At 40.4% G+C, this 17,012-nt stretch overlaps 1 protein-coding gene across 6 annotated transcripts in view; it reads left to right on the top strand.

The window, feature by feature from the left end:
• Nucleotides 1-17,012, top strand: part of MTR (5-methyltetrahydrofolate-homocysteine methyltransferase) — a 107,130-nt gene that overhangs the window by 48,020 nt on the left and 42,098 nt on the right. For all 6 annotated transcript variants that reach the window (XM_054470540.2, XM_054470580.2, XM_054470614.2 and 3 more), the window contains 3 exons: nt 7,554-7,733; nt 9,766-9,882; nt 10,194-10,334. In XM_054470540.2, coding sequence (XP_054326515.1) covers nt 7,554-7,733; nt 9,766-9,882; nt 10,194-10,334 — 438 coding nt within the window. The remainder of the gene's footprint in view (nt 1-7,553; nt 7,734-9,765; nt 9,883-10,193; nt 10,335-17,012) is intronic.

Below are 17,012 nucleotides of genomic sequence, written 5' to 3'. Positions count from 1 at the left end.
AAAATAGATGTGTGTGTGTATATATATATAAATAATTGGCCAGGTGCGGTGGCTCACACGTGTAATCCCAACACTTTGGGAGGCTGAGGCAGGCGGATCACCTGAGTTCAGGAGTTCGAGAGTAGCCTGGCCAACGTGGTGAAACCCCATCTCTACTAAAAATACAAAAATTAGCCAGATGTGGTGATGCATGCCTGTAATCCTAGCTACTGGGGAGGCTGAGGCATGAGAATTGCTTGAACCCAGGAGACTGAGGTTGCAGTGAGGTGAGATTGCACCACTGCACTCCAGCCTGGGTGACAGAGTGAGACTCTGTCTCCAAAAAAAATAAATAATAAATGTGTGTGTGTATGTGTATACACACGTTGAATGGTGTTGAATATGGTAAAGGGAAATGAGGATTTGATCCCCCCTCAGCATGGAGGTGGGGGAATGTTATTTTATGTAGGGTAGTTTGGGAAGGCCTCATGGATGATGTGACATTTTAGCAGAAGCCTAGGGGAGCCATGTGAAAATGTAGGGGAAGAGTGTTCTTTGCAGAGGGAATCTTGAGGTAGATAGATGCTTGTCCTGTTTGAAAACCAACAGGGAAGCCAGAGTAGCTGGAGCAGAGGGGAGAGGAGGAGACTGGGAAGATACAAGGTTGGAAAGGTGGCAGGTCAAATCACATAGGGCTTTGGAGGCCATTCCTAACACTTTTGGTTAACATTGTTACTCAGAGTGAGTGGGGACACCACTGAAAAGTTTTGAACAGAGCAGCGAATATGATCTGACTTACATTTAAACCTCTCTGGTTCTTTGTGGAGAATGGTCTGTTAGGGCCAAAGCAGAAATGTTTGAGTTTATTGGTGTAATTCAGATGAGATATGGTGATGGTTAGGGCCATGGTGAAAGCAAAAGAGGATGTTAAAAGTCATCTATTTCTACATATATTTTTAACATAGAGCCAATAGGATTTGCATTCACATTGGGTATAGGTTGTGAAAGAAAGAGGAGTCAGGGATAATTTTAGAATTTGGTGGCTTGGGCAATTGAAAGGAAGGAGCTACTGAGGTAAGAAAGACTGAGAGAAGCAGGTTTGGGATGGGGTAAGGAGAAGTTTGGGTTTGGACATAGTGTGTGGTGGGTATATCGAGTGTGCAGTTGTGTAAATGAGTGGATTTTATGGGCAAAGTCTGGCTTGAAGATAGGATTCCTTTTTTTGGGAATTATTTGTACATGCTATTTAAAATAGTGACACTGGCTGAGCTCACCAAAGGAATGACTGTAGAGAAGTCCTAGGACTAAGTGAGTCTTAGAGCCACAGTGCTTAGGGCACTGGGGAGAAGAGGAAACACCATGGGAAGGATATGAGAAGGAGCAGCCTGTATGGTAGGAGGGAGTCAGAAGAGAGAGTTCCCTTGGAAGCCAGGTGAAGAACAAGCGTCAAAGGAAAGGGCATGATCAGCTGTTTAAAGAGTTGTGGATAGATCAACTGGGATGAGACCAAGAGTTTACCATTGGATTTAGAAATGGGGTCATTTGTGATCTTGCTGTACTGTTTCCAAGGAGATGAAAGCTTTATTGGAGTGGGTTCAAGAGAGAACAGAAGAACAGAAGCCGCAGTACAGGCAACTTTTTACGGTTCTCCCATAAAGAGGAGCAAAGAAATGGGGTGGAAACCAGGGGGGAAATACGAGGTTCAGAAGGGGCGTGTGTGTGTGTGTGTGTGTGTGTGTGTGTGTGTGTGTGTGTGTAGATGCTGTGACAACATGTTTTTGTAAGCTGATGAGAATGATCTGGGGGAGAGAGGGAGGAATTGATGCAGGAGATAAAGGATGCATTTGCCAGAGCCATGACCTTGTGAGTTGAGAGAGATGGCAGTCACTGTGTGAGTGGAGGGGTGGCTTTAGATCAGTAGCTGGGCAGTTTGCTCAAAGTGCAAAAGAGAAGGCAGACTGCAGAGTGCGGATCTGCAGGCATGCTGGTCGATGTGCCGGCGGGAGTCTATAATTGCTTCTGTTTTCTCGGTGAAGTTGGGAGCAAGGTCAACTCAAGAGTGAGAATGGAATGTTGTGCCTTAGGTGTCTGTGGTGCTAAACCAGGAGTGCAAAGCGGACTCACTCTGACAGGGAAGGCAGTCGCTGCTGGAGCTTTTGAAACAACATACACACCCCTGGACTTCAGCCCTTGAGTTTTGACTCATTTGGTCTGGGATGAGGCCTGGCTTTAGACATTTTAAAGCCTTAGAGGTGATTCTCATGTATCTTTTGGTTGAAAACCACCAGCAGAGGTTATTTCATTTAGTCTTCAGAGTAACCACCGAGGTGGCGGCCATCGTATTTTGCAGTGGACCAATGTCACATCTAGGACATGGTGGAACCAAGTTTTTACCTTTGGTCTTCATTTGAAGACTGGTGTATGTTTCCAAATCCTGTGTTTACTCTGTGCTTTGTTTATTGGTACTGCTTAGTGCTTGGTCTTGTCTAAGGATAGGTTTTCCCAATTTAGACTTAACTGTGACCACAAATTAAAAGCAAATGTAGGAAAAAATAATTAACTTGCTAGTTATGAAAGATATACAAACTAGAGCAGCCTTAAGGTGATGTTTTATCCCTACTAAATTAGTAAAGTTAAAAATGGTCAAGGTCTATGTAGATACAGCAGTGATAAAACTGAAGCCTCATTTGTTGCAGAGTGTAGTATAAACTACAGTCCTTTTGAAAGAGAATATAATGCCTGTCAAGAGACAAAAAATTGTTTATACTCCTTGAGTTCATAATCTTATTTCTGGGAAATTAGTCCAACAAAATAATTCAACAGCATAAGGATACTGTATATGCCAAGATTTTACACCAACATTATTGAAAATATAACAAGTGCCCAAATGAAGAGAAATAGATAACTTAGGTAACATAATTTTACTGGACTGTTCTCCAGAGTATTTAAATATTATGCAGATTATGGAGCAGCATGTATGCTCACTGTCAAATTGTCATAAATATTGAAAATTATAAAAAGCAAAGCAAAAATCGTGTATACTTTCAAAGTTGAGAAGCCAGCAATACAGGTATTTTTATATAAAGGCATATTTTCTGTTGATTGAGTTCTCATAATGTCATTGGATATAGCAATGAGTTAAGAACCAGGATTTGCTTTGCTTGGATTGACACCACTGATTATAGGGGAAAAAAACAACTCCCTCAAATGGGAAACTACTGTTGTGACTAAGCAAGGCACACCAGCTTTGTTTCAATATCTGGCTGCTGTGTTGGAGTCTTTGCTTAATGTCTGTGATCCATGTTGCAAACACAGCTGCAAGGTCAAGACCAGATATGACAGGAGTCTGGGCCTGAGACTTCTGGATTGAAAGGCAACAAGAAAGCATTTCTATGTTTTTTGTTGTTGCTAATAGTTTTGACCAACTGTTATTCTTAACTCTACATAACAAGATACAGGACACCTTTATTATTGAAATTTCTATGGGACAAGTATACTGACTCTAGATTTAGTTCTCTTTTTCTAAATGAAATGATTTTTAATTTTTTTCATGTAATCCATAGGTTCACAAAAATGACTTTTTTGTATGACAATTTTTGATAATGTGAAGTATCTTAGAAATATAATTATCACACAGTAGCAGAATAGTCTATATTAGTTTTTTGTTTGCATATGTGTAAACTATATAAAAGAATAATCAATATATGCAACACATTTTCCTGTTTTTTTTCATTTTCTTGTTTTAAAATGATTTGAAAATAAATTTCTAATTATGGAGAACCATTGGATCTTGATTAATATCTAATTAATCTTAACCTGGAAAATAACAAGGAATTGGTATCTTGCCAATGTTTAGATTTGTCATTGAGGAACATGGCATGTCTTTCCAATTACTCATTCAATGGAGTTTTGTAATTATCCCTGAATAGGAAATCTCTAGATCTTTCCTATGTGTTTTGTTTGTTGTTTTTATTGTAATTGGCTTATTTTTTGTTTGGTAAATTTTTTCCCTTTGGTATTGATTTTTAGATTTTTTCCCTTGGAAACTTCCTTTTCTTCAGTGTTTCCCTTCCTACTTGTCAGTGTCTCTCTTGAAAGGCACAAACATCCATTTCCATCACTTCTGTTTTTTTTTTTTTTGAGATCAAGTCTCACTCTGTCGTCCAGGCTGAAGTGCAGTCATGCGATCTCAGCTCACTGCAACCTCCGCTTCCCGGGTTCAAGCAATTCTTCTGACTCAGCCTCCCAAGTAGCTGGGACTACAGGCGTGTGCCACCACAACTGGCTAATTTTTGTATTTTTAGTAGAGATGGGTTTTCACCGTGTTGGCCAGGCTGTTCTCGAACTCCTGACCTTAGGTGATCCACCTGCCTCAGCCTCCCAAAGTGCTGGGATTACAGATGTGAGCCATTGTACTGGGCCGGGCCACTTCTTTTTTTAACTATAGCCCCAGGATGGGTCTCTGCTTCCTCCAGGGTTCTCTTGCCCATCTTCAACTACTTCAGTTTGATTTTAAAACTTTAACTCACCTCTGAAGTTAGCCCTGTTTCATCTCTGCTCCTTGTCAGACTACTTAAAGAATCTAGGTGTCTTCTACACATTGTCCTTCTCTTCCTCACAGTATCTGCCTTGATGACTAAATCGGAAATTGTTTTATTGCATTACTCCCTGAGTGTGTGATATTTTAGCAGAATCTGAGCCATGAACTTCTTAAGTAAAGCCTTCTACTCACTGGTCACAGTCTAGCTTCTCTGTGGCTTAAGAGTAAACCTGTTTGATAAAGCTATAAATGGCATTTGTTCCTTCCTTCTTGCTGCTTAGAGTCTCACTGAGTTTTTCTTCTACTCCAACTGAAGAAGGTGCCACATCTCACCTGTTGGTGGTTCTCACCTGGCTTTATATTAGCATCACTAAGGGGCTTTTACAAAACACTTGCTGAGGCCCCATCTTCGGATTCTGATTTAACTGGTTCAGGGTGAGGTGTTACTATTATAAAAAACAAGCAAACAGAAATCCCTCCAGGTTATTGTAATGTGCAACCAGGGTTGAAAGCCCTTCCTGATGGAGTAAAGCTCCCATTCTGTTGTTTTACTGAACTTCTATTCTGGATCTGTGAAATCCACAAGCACGATTGAGGCTTTATTAGCATGTCTGTCCCACAGCCCTGGTGAGGAGTAAGACAGAAGCTTGGTGAGCCTTACATGGTATGAGATATGACCTGCTCCTGACAAAGGACTGTACACCAACGCCGTGTTCACTCTGAGAGTCATTGTTTAATCGAGTGACAGGTTGAGTATCTGTTAATGAGGCACAGATACTGTGCTAGACGCCATGAGAACAATTTGACAAGGGCTTCATCCTTCGGGAGGTTAGAGTTGATGACTCTGTTTTGGTTCTAGAAATGAATTCCTGTCCTGTGGGGATGCACCTGCTTGTCCCACAAGCAGGGCTGTCTTTGGTACACAGCTGGGCCCTATACCCAACTCTCCTGTGGGTAACATACTGTTCACTTCAACCTGCCCTGCTTGGCCAGATAATATTCATGGCTCAGGAGAGAAATGACCAGGACCTTGACTTCTTCATCTCCCAACCAGACTAGGTTACTCAGTAATACTAGTAGCATTGGTCGCCCCTGTGCCTTCTCTCTTAGTGAGCTTAGCTGAGCCATGAACCTAGAGCCTAGAACTCTATTGGGCTGTCTGGTGAAGGGTGAACTTTAAAAGTTCAAGACTAAAGGCAGCCTCAAATTGGCTGTTTCTGACTAGTTTTTTCGGACGCACATCTCAGTCTCAACCTTAACCTTTTCACTCTAACTGAAGGCAGAGGAAGTAAGCATTGAGAAAATTCCATTAAGGAAGACGAAAGCTCGCCACCTTCCCTAAAGCCTGGGTGCAGTGAGGCCACAAAGACCACTTCCTGTCTCCCTTTCCCTGGGCCGTTTTGTCTGCTAAGTCCTGGAGGCCCTTCCCTCCCAAGTAGAGGTGAAGTCTTACCCCACCAGCTGCAGAGAACGATTAAAGAGACCAAAGAAAACAGTTGAAAAAGAATACCAAAGTAGTAAGTGATCAAAAGACTAGATCTAAGAGTGAGTTCTTTTCATAATTCCCCTACTCCTCATTTCTGTTGTCTAGGGCCTCACTAGATGCACTTGACCTATGTCAGTGTCCCTACCCCCTCATCTCCACAGAAGTCTGCAATACCGATTGCAGTAGGGTTGGCCATTTTTTCAAGAACATTTTTCACATTCATTGAGAATTGACCTTCAGAATTGTGACTTATTTTTTCTTATCACTGAAGTGATAGCAAGTAATCATTTTTTAAGAGTAGATTTGATTTTTCATACAACCAGAAATCATTCAGGATATAATTTGGTGAATACCCTGTGTTGAGGTTGTAAATTTGATCTGAAGACAGTTTCCATGACAAAGTTCAGAAATGCTTTGAGTAAAAGCAGCATTCATACATAATGTTGAGCACATACTTTGACAGGCACTGCTCTGGGCACTGGGGATACAGCGAGACTGGCATTCTAGCTAGGGGAGAGGAGTTTACCAATTAATAAGTAATAAAACAACCAAAAATACTACAGATGTTGCCAAAATAATACAATTTCTGGAAAGAAATACTCTGAAGAAGAATGGAGGAGGTGGGGAAGGATGGAAGTGGCTGGTTTAGAGAGGGTGATTTAAGGTAGGCTCTGAAAAGAGGGCACTTGGGCAGAAGCCTTAGTTCTATGAAGCATGAAGCCATGTCACGGTGTGTTCTGGGTAGTGGCAGCAATAAATGAAAGTTGCTGAGGGAGGAACAAGCTTGGCGGGTTTCAGAAACATTAAAGGAGCAATGTAGGGGGTGCGGAGTAGAGGAGAGGGCAAATGGTAGGAGATGAGATTGGATATGTAGGCTGAGATTCTGAGGCTGATGGGAACAGCTGGGGGATGAGCCTTGCCGGAGTCAGTGTTTTGCCTTTTAGGGACATTATTTTGAAGGTAAAGACTAATTTGTATTTATGACTTAAGACACATGTTAGGCCAGTGTTATAATGGGTGAAGGTGAGGAATAAATGCATATCCTTGAATATGCTTAGAATGTTTTTTCAAGAAGATCTGAGAAAGCAATGGCAGTGTTTCCTGGGTGATAGGTTGTGACACTGCTGGCAGGTCAAGAGAGGAAAACATGTTAATCTCTTCTTTAGTAGTATTTGATTTTTTATCATATGCATGTATTTTTAGAAGCTTTTTCATAATATACCATATGTGTGTATATGTATAAGATTTGATTTTTTGCAGAAAGAGTATAGCTGCTGTGTTTGTGAAAGCACAAAGAGATCTTTAAACCAGTCTCTCCTCTGAGATAATTTGATAAGTGATCGGAAGCTGCTTGGCATTTAGATTTCTGTGAAATCCAAGCATTGACACTTGAGTGTTTTCAGTGAGTGAAATGTGCTCTAATAGATAACACTTAGTATTTTAATATTAATATTTTATTAAAATAAAATAACAGGTATTTAATATTAATATTTTAATAGATAACTTAATTTTTCTATTTCAAACTACATCTTTTGCTCTTTCCCCTAGGCAACAGAAACAGACACAAAAATCAGAGTGTGCACCCGGGCCTACCATCTACTTGTGAAAAAACTGGGCTTTAATCCAAATGACATCATTTTTGACCCTAATATCCTAACCATTGGGACTGGAATGGAAGAACACAACTTGTATGCCATTAATTTTATCCATGCAACGAAAGTCATTAAAGTAAGTGTAGGCATGTTCTCTCCCAAGTCATGGCTCAAATTCGTCCCATGGGTCTAATGAATGGTTAGAGCTGACTTATATATTTATTGACTGAAATGTTAACATTCTTAGTTAGTAAATTGTTTTTCTGAAATGTAGGAGACCTTATTTTTTTTCTTTAGTAGAGTTTTAACTTGTGTAACAAACAGACTGGAGAATATAACAGAGCCTGATGAATTCCCTTGAACCCAGGAGGGAGGCTGCAGTGAGCTGGGATCACGCCACTGCACTCTAGCCTGGGTGACAGAGTGAGGCCCTGTCTTGAACAAAATGAAACGAAACAAAAAAACCACAGAGCCTAATAAATAATTAATTATGAAGCATATAAGAGCCTTCACTTAGGTCCCAGAATAGAGCATAGCTAGCGCCCCCATCTGTCTCTCCTTTTCCAGTTACACCTCATTCTCAGTTTTATAAAGTAGCTATCGTCCTGAGTTTTATGATGCTACTCTGTTGCTTTTCTTCATAAATTTATTGCTTATATATGTAGATTTGATTTGCATCATCCATGGATTTTGTATTTGCAAATTCATGTACTTACTGAAATTTATTTGTGACCCCAAAATCAATACTCATGTCACTTCTGCAGTTATTCAGACATACCCATATGCAGAGTGGTGGAAAATTTGAGTGGCCCAACCCATATTATTCCCAAAGAGGGCAAACATGGCAGTGACCTACCTTCTTATTTCAGCTCTCATCCTGTACACAGATGTCCTTTTTGCGTCTAATGCCATGTTTTTCACATTTTTATGTGTTCTGTTGGTGAGGTCACTTTTTAAAATGGCCCCATACTAGTGCTGTCTAGTGTTCTAAGCGCAAGAAGGCTGTGATGTGCCTTATGGAGGAAATATGTGTGTTAGACAAGCTTTGTTCAGACATGAATTATAGTGCCATTGGCTGTGAATTCAGTCTTAATGAATCGACAGTAAATATTAGATAAAGCATCTTAACATGAATACACAAAACAAGGTTATGTATTGATTGGTTGACAAAAATGTGATCAGAGGCTCATAGGAACCTAACCCTGTATTTCTCCTAGGAGCAATGCTCTGGTATTCCCTAATTCAGTGTTTGCAGTGACTTTAAAGAACGTAACTACCATAAAATAATAAGAATTGACTGAATATCTGAAAGATACAGTTTGGTTTTGCCTGCTTTTGAGCCTAATAAAAATAGAATCATAATGTTTTTATGCTTTTTTTTTCTTACTCAACTTCATTCTAAAGATTTATCTGTGTGGCTGTAGCTGTTTGTTCATTTTTATTAATGTATAATATTCTATGGCATAACTATACCACAATTAACTGTTCTATTGTTGATGGACATCTAGTTTGTTTCCAGCTTTTGGACATTATGAACAATGCTGCTCTGAGGATTCTTACATATGTATCTTAGACATACGTGCCTGAACTTCTCTGTAGCATATACCCAGAAGTGGAATGGTTGGCTCATAGTAGTAGGTAATGACAAACTGTCTCCCTAGATTCTTGAGCCAATAATAGTAAGTGAGAGTTCCTGTTATTCCACAAGCCTGATGATACTTGATACTGTCATCGGTATGGTTGGAACTTCAGTTTCCTTTTGTCCTTTTATAGTTGGTCAAGTTTATAGTGAACTAGGGAGTCTGTTCATTTAGGCTATGGAAGCCTTCTAGTAATTTGTACTTTCAATGAATAAGGAATTCCTCTTTGTCTTTCTGTGTGTGTGTGTGTGTGTGTGTGTGTGTGTGTGTGTGTGTGTGTGTAAGCCCATGTTCTCCTTAGGGAGATTGGAGTCTAGTAGGAAAAACTACTTATGAAGCAGCGCCTTTGTGATACCATAATACGGCAAGCTTTGGTCTATGTCTAGTAACAAGAAGCTCTGAATTACTTTGAACTTCGGATGTTTTTTGTTTTTTTTTTCCTTTCCACTCCTATATAAAGCTTAAGAGATGTGATTGCTGTTTTTGGCAAAAAAGGAGAATCTTTTCATATTTTAAAATTTTTGCCAGGAAACATTACCTGGAGCCAGAATAAGTGGAGGTCTTTCCAACTTGTCCTTCTCCTTCCGAGGAATGGAAGCCATTCGAGAAGCAATGCATGGGGTTTTCCTTTACCATGCAATCAAGGTATGGTAGAAGAACTCTTAGCCCTGTGGAAACGAGTTTTTACTTGGGGCAGGGGTTTTCAAAGTGTGGCATGCAGGCTAAGTCTGGCCTGCTGCCAGTTTCTGTAAATAAGATTTTACTGGGATAGAGCCACACCCATTCACTTGTATCTTGTCTGTGGCTGCTTTTATGCTGTAATTGCAAAGTTGAGTAGCTGTGACAGAGGCTATGGCCTAAAGTAGTTTCTATCTGGCCCTTTACAGAGAAAAGTTTGCTGATCGCTGACTTAGGGTATCACTGTAAATTCTCATTTTTATTTGTATTGCCCTTAGTCTGGCATGGACATGGGGATAGTGAATGCTGGAAACCTCCCTGTGTATGATGATATCCATAAGGAACTTCTGCAGCTCTGTGAAGATCTCATCTGGAATAAAGACCCTGAGGCCACTGAGAAGCTCTTACGTTATGCCCAGGTAGAGAGACAAGTGTTGTAATGGATGGATTTTTCCTATCTTTGAATGTATTACTCACCTACAGTTAGTAGACCTTCATTGTGGAATAGAAGCAAATATCGAATCATATATTTGGATCACTGAAGATTTCTACAGAGGGTTGCAGAGATAGTGGTGTAGCTAGGGCAAGGAAGGGTAAACAGACCATGCCTAGGCTGCTTCCATATTCTGAACTTAGGTTTCTTTAAATTTATTTTAAAATGTAAAATTTATTTTTCTTGTACCAAGTAACACATTAGTTCTAGAAAATTTATGAAATTCTGGTAAGCAAAGAAAGAAAATAAAAATCGCTTGTAATCCTACCTACCACCCAAAGTTAAACACTTGAGATTTTGTTATAACCTTTAAGTAACGGGAGTTTTTTTTTTCTTTTTGCAAAATGAATATGCATGCATAGGTACATATACGCACATTTTTTACAAAAATAGAACTATACTCTAGATGCTTTTATGGTAATATTTTTTTCTTAGCAGTGTACTGGGAACATATTTCCATTTTACTTGGTATTTTTCTACCTCATTATTTAAAATAGCTGTTCTGGATTTTCTTGTATGGCTATGTTAGTGTTACATGGTCCCCACTGTTACATGTTTTGGTTTTTATACCTGTTTATGTTAGGATCTAGTCCATCTGTGGCAAAGTTCTGCAGTTCAAGGCTTGAGGTCTGTGCACATTTGATCTGTAAAAAATGAGTATAATTATAGCTAATTCAAACACCAGCTTGTTTCTCATTTATATGTTAGGCACAATCCTAGGCACATGAAATATCCATTGTAGATGCTTCTTCTTAGAATTCAGTTTAAGGAAAGTTGAGATCTTTACCTCAAAAGAACTTGCATTTTAATCTGTTTAAGAGAATGATGGCAAAGGAAGATATTTTTCCCACAAAGCATGTTGAGAAACTAGTAGGATGCTTTTGTGTCTCTTGCCAACTTTGTTAATATTTTCCATGTTAGAATCTGAATTTAGCTCTGATAGAACTGCCAACTTTCCCTCTTCCACAGAAGAGTAATAAAATGCTCTGGAAGAAGGATAGGACACTATGAGATTAACCACATCCTTGTTTTATCAGCCTTACTGGTAGTAAGATTTAGATTTCTGAAATTGCTTATGGAAGCCTTAGGCTCAACAAAGCTGAAAGGAGTTCAGACACTGTGCCAACGCTCACATGACCCTCCTCTCAGTTCCTTAGAAACATTTCTGGTTTCTCCTGTGGACCCAGGACAGAATGTTTCATTTGGTTGTGGCAGATACAATCAAGTTCTACTTCTCAGCACATTAGTTAAGAAACATTCCATAGATTTTTAATTTTTTTCCTATTGACCATTTCTGTTCACATAGAGTGCTTAGCCCTGTCTTACTCTTTGAACATTGAGACATGGGCATTAAACACTATTCAGTTTTGAGTGATGATCTATCTTCTACCTAGTAGGGGGCCCTTCGTTAATAACTGTCAAAGAGTTCTGTTGAAGGCCAAAGGGGCATCGTAGCCTCTATTACCATGAAGTCATACTAGACAGTTCTTAATTAACCCATGAAATGCTGTGTTTTTATCTTTTCCCTGATCTATCCAGAGGAGGAAGCCCTCTCACTTAGGAAAGGGTCTCCTTATTTGTAAGACCGTTCCCCATTTAAGGTTTTTTTGGCATTGTATTTTGTGCTAGACATTCTTTTGGTCTGTACTCACTTTTAGCATTTGTTTGCTAGCTTTCATTTCTGTATGTCATGCTGAGCTGCCAAGAGGTTTTGCTCCTGGAGGCACTGTCAAAGTGAGGGAAATCTTAATAGCAATTGCAAGACTTTAACAATTCATCATAGAAGAATTTCCTCATTCTTAATGTAACCACGAGGGCTTCTTATAAGCCACTGACCTCTCTGTCAGGGAGGCTTTCTGCCTTCAAGGTGACTTCTGTTGCCATTAAGGGAATTAATAACCAAAACAGGTATCCTCTAATAACTCCTGGGAGTCACCAGCTCTGTAGCAATTCCTTAGGATGCACTGAGTGCAAATGGAGCATGAAGAGCAGGAATATTATGAAGCAAATAAGAGTCAAGGGATTTTTTTCTCTTTTATAAGAGAATGATCTCTTTCGGTTATTGCAAATGAAGAAGTCTGCACCCAGATTCCTGTTTGATATATTATTGAAACTAGTGGGAAGAGTATAGCCTCTGATCTTCAAGGCTCTCTAATCTCACATTTGGGGAGGAATGGGATTTCTTTGAAAAATAATTTTCCTAATTTAGTTCAGACTGACCTGTGGTAAGTAAATTATTTTTGATAATAAAAATTTCCAGATACCATGTAATTTACATGGAGGATCTTTCTTAAATGGTACCCTAATGGAGGCCAGGCCTCCTATGGAGTGGAAGGATTGCTGCTCTGGATAGGATGGCTGTAGAATGACCCGGAGCTTGAGAATATTCTTGATACTTTCTGGGAAAATTTTCTGTTCTTTGATTTGGCCTTGATCCCTCCCTTCACTATTTGAGCTCACATTCTTCGTTGGCTTTCTCTGCAGCAGTTTACTCCCTTTGATAACCTGCACAACCATGAGGCCCCTGTGAGGCAGAAGCAACTCTAGAGTGGGAAGAAGTAGTTTTTCTCATTAGCTTTGTACATGTACAGATACAGGGAGTAGCCAGATGGACATGATAATTGCTTGGTCAGTTTGCTTCATAGCTTTCTATGTAAGCTTCCACAGTGTGCGTGGGTCTGGTCTTCCTTAGTGTGTGAAAACTACGTAGCACCTTGTATGTATATCATGGAGAACTCCCTATTGAATAACTACATGAATAGTGAGATGGGCCTCAGCATGCCATTGTGTATTTCTGAAATAACTGCTTTTAACTGTACTGTTTCATTTTAAGTATTGCTTTCCTGAGTCAAATTCATCAGGTTTGGAACATAGCTATCAGGTGGGATAGTTTTTAGACATCGCAACCTCCAACACTTCAGTGAATTCTTTATTGCTGTTTGTATCCTCTTTTGCCTCTGTCCATAATCATATGTTTTTTGCCCCCTTCCCACCCCATAAGTCTGGCACATTGTGGTATTTTTCTGTGAACACACCAGTTCCTTTTTTCAAGAGTGTTTGGAACACACCACCCTGTTTTTACACAGCAAACCTCCATCCCCCAGGTAGCAATTGTCTGATTGTGTGGCTAATAGAACAAATGGTGTTTACAGGTATCAAGTGATGGGACTGTGAACATCAGAGGGACTTTTTCTTTTTTATTACTATCTCGTTCAGGTTTTTCAACATATGAGAGTCCTTGTGTTGTTATTATTCCAGTTACCACTTTGGCCCTAAATCTTGGAGTTCTCCTCAATTCCTTCCTCCTCTCCTTCTTCTTCTTCTTCTTTTTTAAAATTATACTTTAAGTTCTGGGATACACATGCAGAATGTGCAGGTTTGTTACACAGGTATACACGTGCTATGGTGGTTTGCTGCACCATCAACCCATCATCTATATTAGGTATTTCTCCTAATGCTCTCCCTTCCCTAGCTGCCCAACCCCTGACAGGCCCCGGTGTGTGATGTTCCCCTCCCTGTGTCCATGTGTTCTCATTGTTCAACTCCCACTTATGAGTGAGAACATGCGGTGTTTGGTTTTCTGTTCCTGTGTTAGTTTGTTGAGTATGATGGTTCCCAGCTTCATCCACGTCCCTGCAAAGGGCATGAACTCATCCTTTTTTATGGCTTCATAGTATTCCATGGTATATCTGTGCCACATTTCCTTTATCCAGTTTATCATTGATGGGTATTTGGGTTGGTTTCAAGTCTTTGCTACTGTGAACAGTGCCGCAATAAACATACGTGTGCATGTATCTTTATAGTAGAACGATTTATAATCCTTTGGGTATATACCCAGTAATGGGGATTATTGGGTCAAATGGTATTTCTGGTTCTAGATCCTTGAGGAATCGCTGCACTGCCTTCCACAATGGTCGAAATAATTTACACTCCCATCAGCAGTGTAAAAGCATTCCTATTTCTCCACATCCTCTCCAGCATCTGTTGTTTCCTGACTTTTTAATGATCGCCATTCTAACTGGCGTGAGATGGTATCTCATTGTGCTTTTGATTTGCATTTCTCCCTCCTCTCCTTCTTAGTTATTGTCTATTAATACCTTTATATTTGTCCTTTCCTTTCCTCCTGTTACCACTACTGAGTCCAGGCCTTCATCAAGGACTATTAAAATATTCTCCCCATTTTGTGATTCCCTTAAAAATGTGACTTTGAGTGTTAATCTGCAGCTTTAGAACTTTGAATAATGTTTCCCCCTTCTGCCCATGCAATTGCCTGGAAGGTTAAATTTAAACTCCACAGCATGGATTTTTGGCCCTCTGTGTCTTGGCCTCTACCACCCTGGACAAACATTACTCCAGCAAAATCAGTCTTTGTGTAGCATTAATTCATCCAGCTAATATTTACTAAAGTGTCGCTTTGTGCCATTCATTTGACTGAACTTAGAGGATCTAACTAGTAAGAGAGATGTACCCCTACCCTCTGAGAGCCTACAGCTCAGTGACACATGCAAAAATGTATAGAGGTGATTGTCACCCAGCGCAGCAAGTGCTGTGAGAGGGGAAGTGCAGGATGCTAGGAGAAGCCTGAAGGAGATTCTGATCCCAAACTAGAGGTGGTCAGGGAAAGCTTCCCAGGGGAAATGATAGGTCAGGTGAGACTTGAGAGAAATAAAGGAGGTGGCCAGGCCAAGGTTTGGGGGTAGAGTGCAGTGCTGGTGGTCCCTGCCAAGGGATAGATACTTGCATCTAGCCAGAGTCTGGCATGGTCATAGGTACTGCATAAATGTATGCCATATGAACAAATGTGAAGGCCTGGTGGTGAAGAGATGATAGGGAGCATAAGGAACAGAAGTGTTCTGGACAAGCTGAAGCTTGTCGGGAATGGCAGAAGAGGAAGCTGTAGGAGAAAGCCAGATCAGGTGTACTAGTCCCTTCTCATGCTGCTGATAAAGACATACCCGAGACTGGGTAATTTATGAAGAAAAGGAGGTTTAATGGACTCACAGTTCCACGTGGCTGGGGAGGCCTCACAATCATAATAGAAGGCGAAAAGCACGTCTTACATGACAGCAGATAAGAGAGAGAACTTGTGCAGGGAAACTCCCCTTTATAAAACCATTAGATCTTGTGAGACTTATTCACTATCACAGGAACAGCACAAGAAAGACCCGTCTCCATGATTCAGTTACCTCCCACTGGGTCCCTCCCACGATATGTGGGAATTGTGGGAGCTACAATTCTAGATGAGATTTGGGTCGGGTCACAGCCAGACCATTTCATCAGGGCATTGGATGGCATGGTAAGGAATCGGTACCATGTCATGAAAGCAATAGGAAACTTACGCAGAGATTTTTTTCACAGGGGGCAGTTGGATCAGATTTGCATTTTGGAAGCATCCTTTTGGCTACAGTGTGGAAGATGAATCAGAGACCAGAATGATTCTGGGCTGTGGAGACCACTTAGTTCTTGGGCTGTGAAAATGAAAGCAGGGTGGAGAGAAAAAGTATTGAGGTGTAATCATTAGGATGAGGTGATTGATTGAACTTGAGTAGTGAATGGAGATTCAAAGGTAATACTTAGGTTTCCAGTTTGGCAGCTGGTACTGCCAGTTGAGGTGGAGAAAACAATAAAGTAATGCAATTTATCATGTGTGCCATGATCACTGCGCTTTTGTTCCTTTGCTGAATCTGCCCCTTCTCATCATTCAGCTTCTTTGAAACCTTTCTTTACCACCTTAGCTTACGATAACCATTCCTTCGTCAAAATTCCTACGTACCTAGTCTGTATTATGTACTCATTCAGCCCTTGACATATACTCTTTCTTTACATATTTTCTACCTCTCTTATGACATGGCTGTCTTACTCTGTTTTCTTTTGCTCTAACGGAATACCAAAGACTGGGTAATTTATAAAGAAGTTTATTTAGCTCACAGTTTTGGCAGCTGGAAAATCCAAGAGTATGGCCTTGGCCCCTGGTGAGGGCCTTCTTGCTGTGTCATAACATGGCAGAGGACATCTCATGTCAAGAGGGCAAGAGCAAGAGAGCCAGAGAGAGAGCAAACCTGCTTCCATGGTAGCAACATTAATCCAGCTAATGCATTCATGGGGGCAGAGGGATTAGGTTTCCAACACAACTTTTGGAGGGCACCTTCAAACCATAACAGTGGCAGAGCCCTTGAGAGCATAGTCTGTGTCGTACACCTCCTAGTGTGCCCACCTTTGATGTCTGACTTAGCTTCATTATGGCCTCCTTGCATCTGTTTGTGGGTACTGGTGATCCTTGTTGAGAGCTTTGAAGGCTCATCGGGTTTGGAGTATAGCTTCTCTTACTGTCCTGGAAATTTTGTCTTGAGTTGTTATTTTTAGAAAAGAGGGAAAGGAAAGAATGGAACTTTATTCTGTCTCTACACTAACAGTTCAAACCCTAAAAGATTTCTCATTTTTCCCTCTCCTTCTCTCAAACACTCATTGGTATCTTCTTTTATGCTGGACAGTCTACTAGGGGCTGGAAAAGTAAAAGAAGAATAAGGCACAGGTTTTTTTTGTTTGTTTGTTTGTTTTGCCATCAAACAGTTTGATTAGTGACGAGTTGTATCCATTTCTTGGT

This window comes from Pongo pygmaeus, chromosome 1 (assembly GCF_028885625.2).
Source record: "Pongo pygmaeus isolate AG05252 chromosome 1, NHGRI_mPonPyg2-v2.0_pri, whole genome shotgun sequence".
In the NCBI taxonomy this organism is placed as follows: domain Eukaryota; kingdom Metazoa; phylum Chordata; class Mammalia; order Primates; family Hominidae; genus Pongo; species Pongo pygmaeus.
The sequence above is the reverse complement of the archived record's forward strand: the minus strand, read 5'-3'. Positions and strand labels throughout refer to the sequence as shown.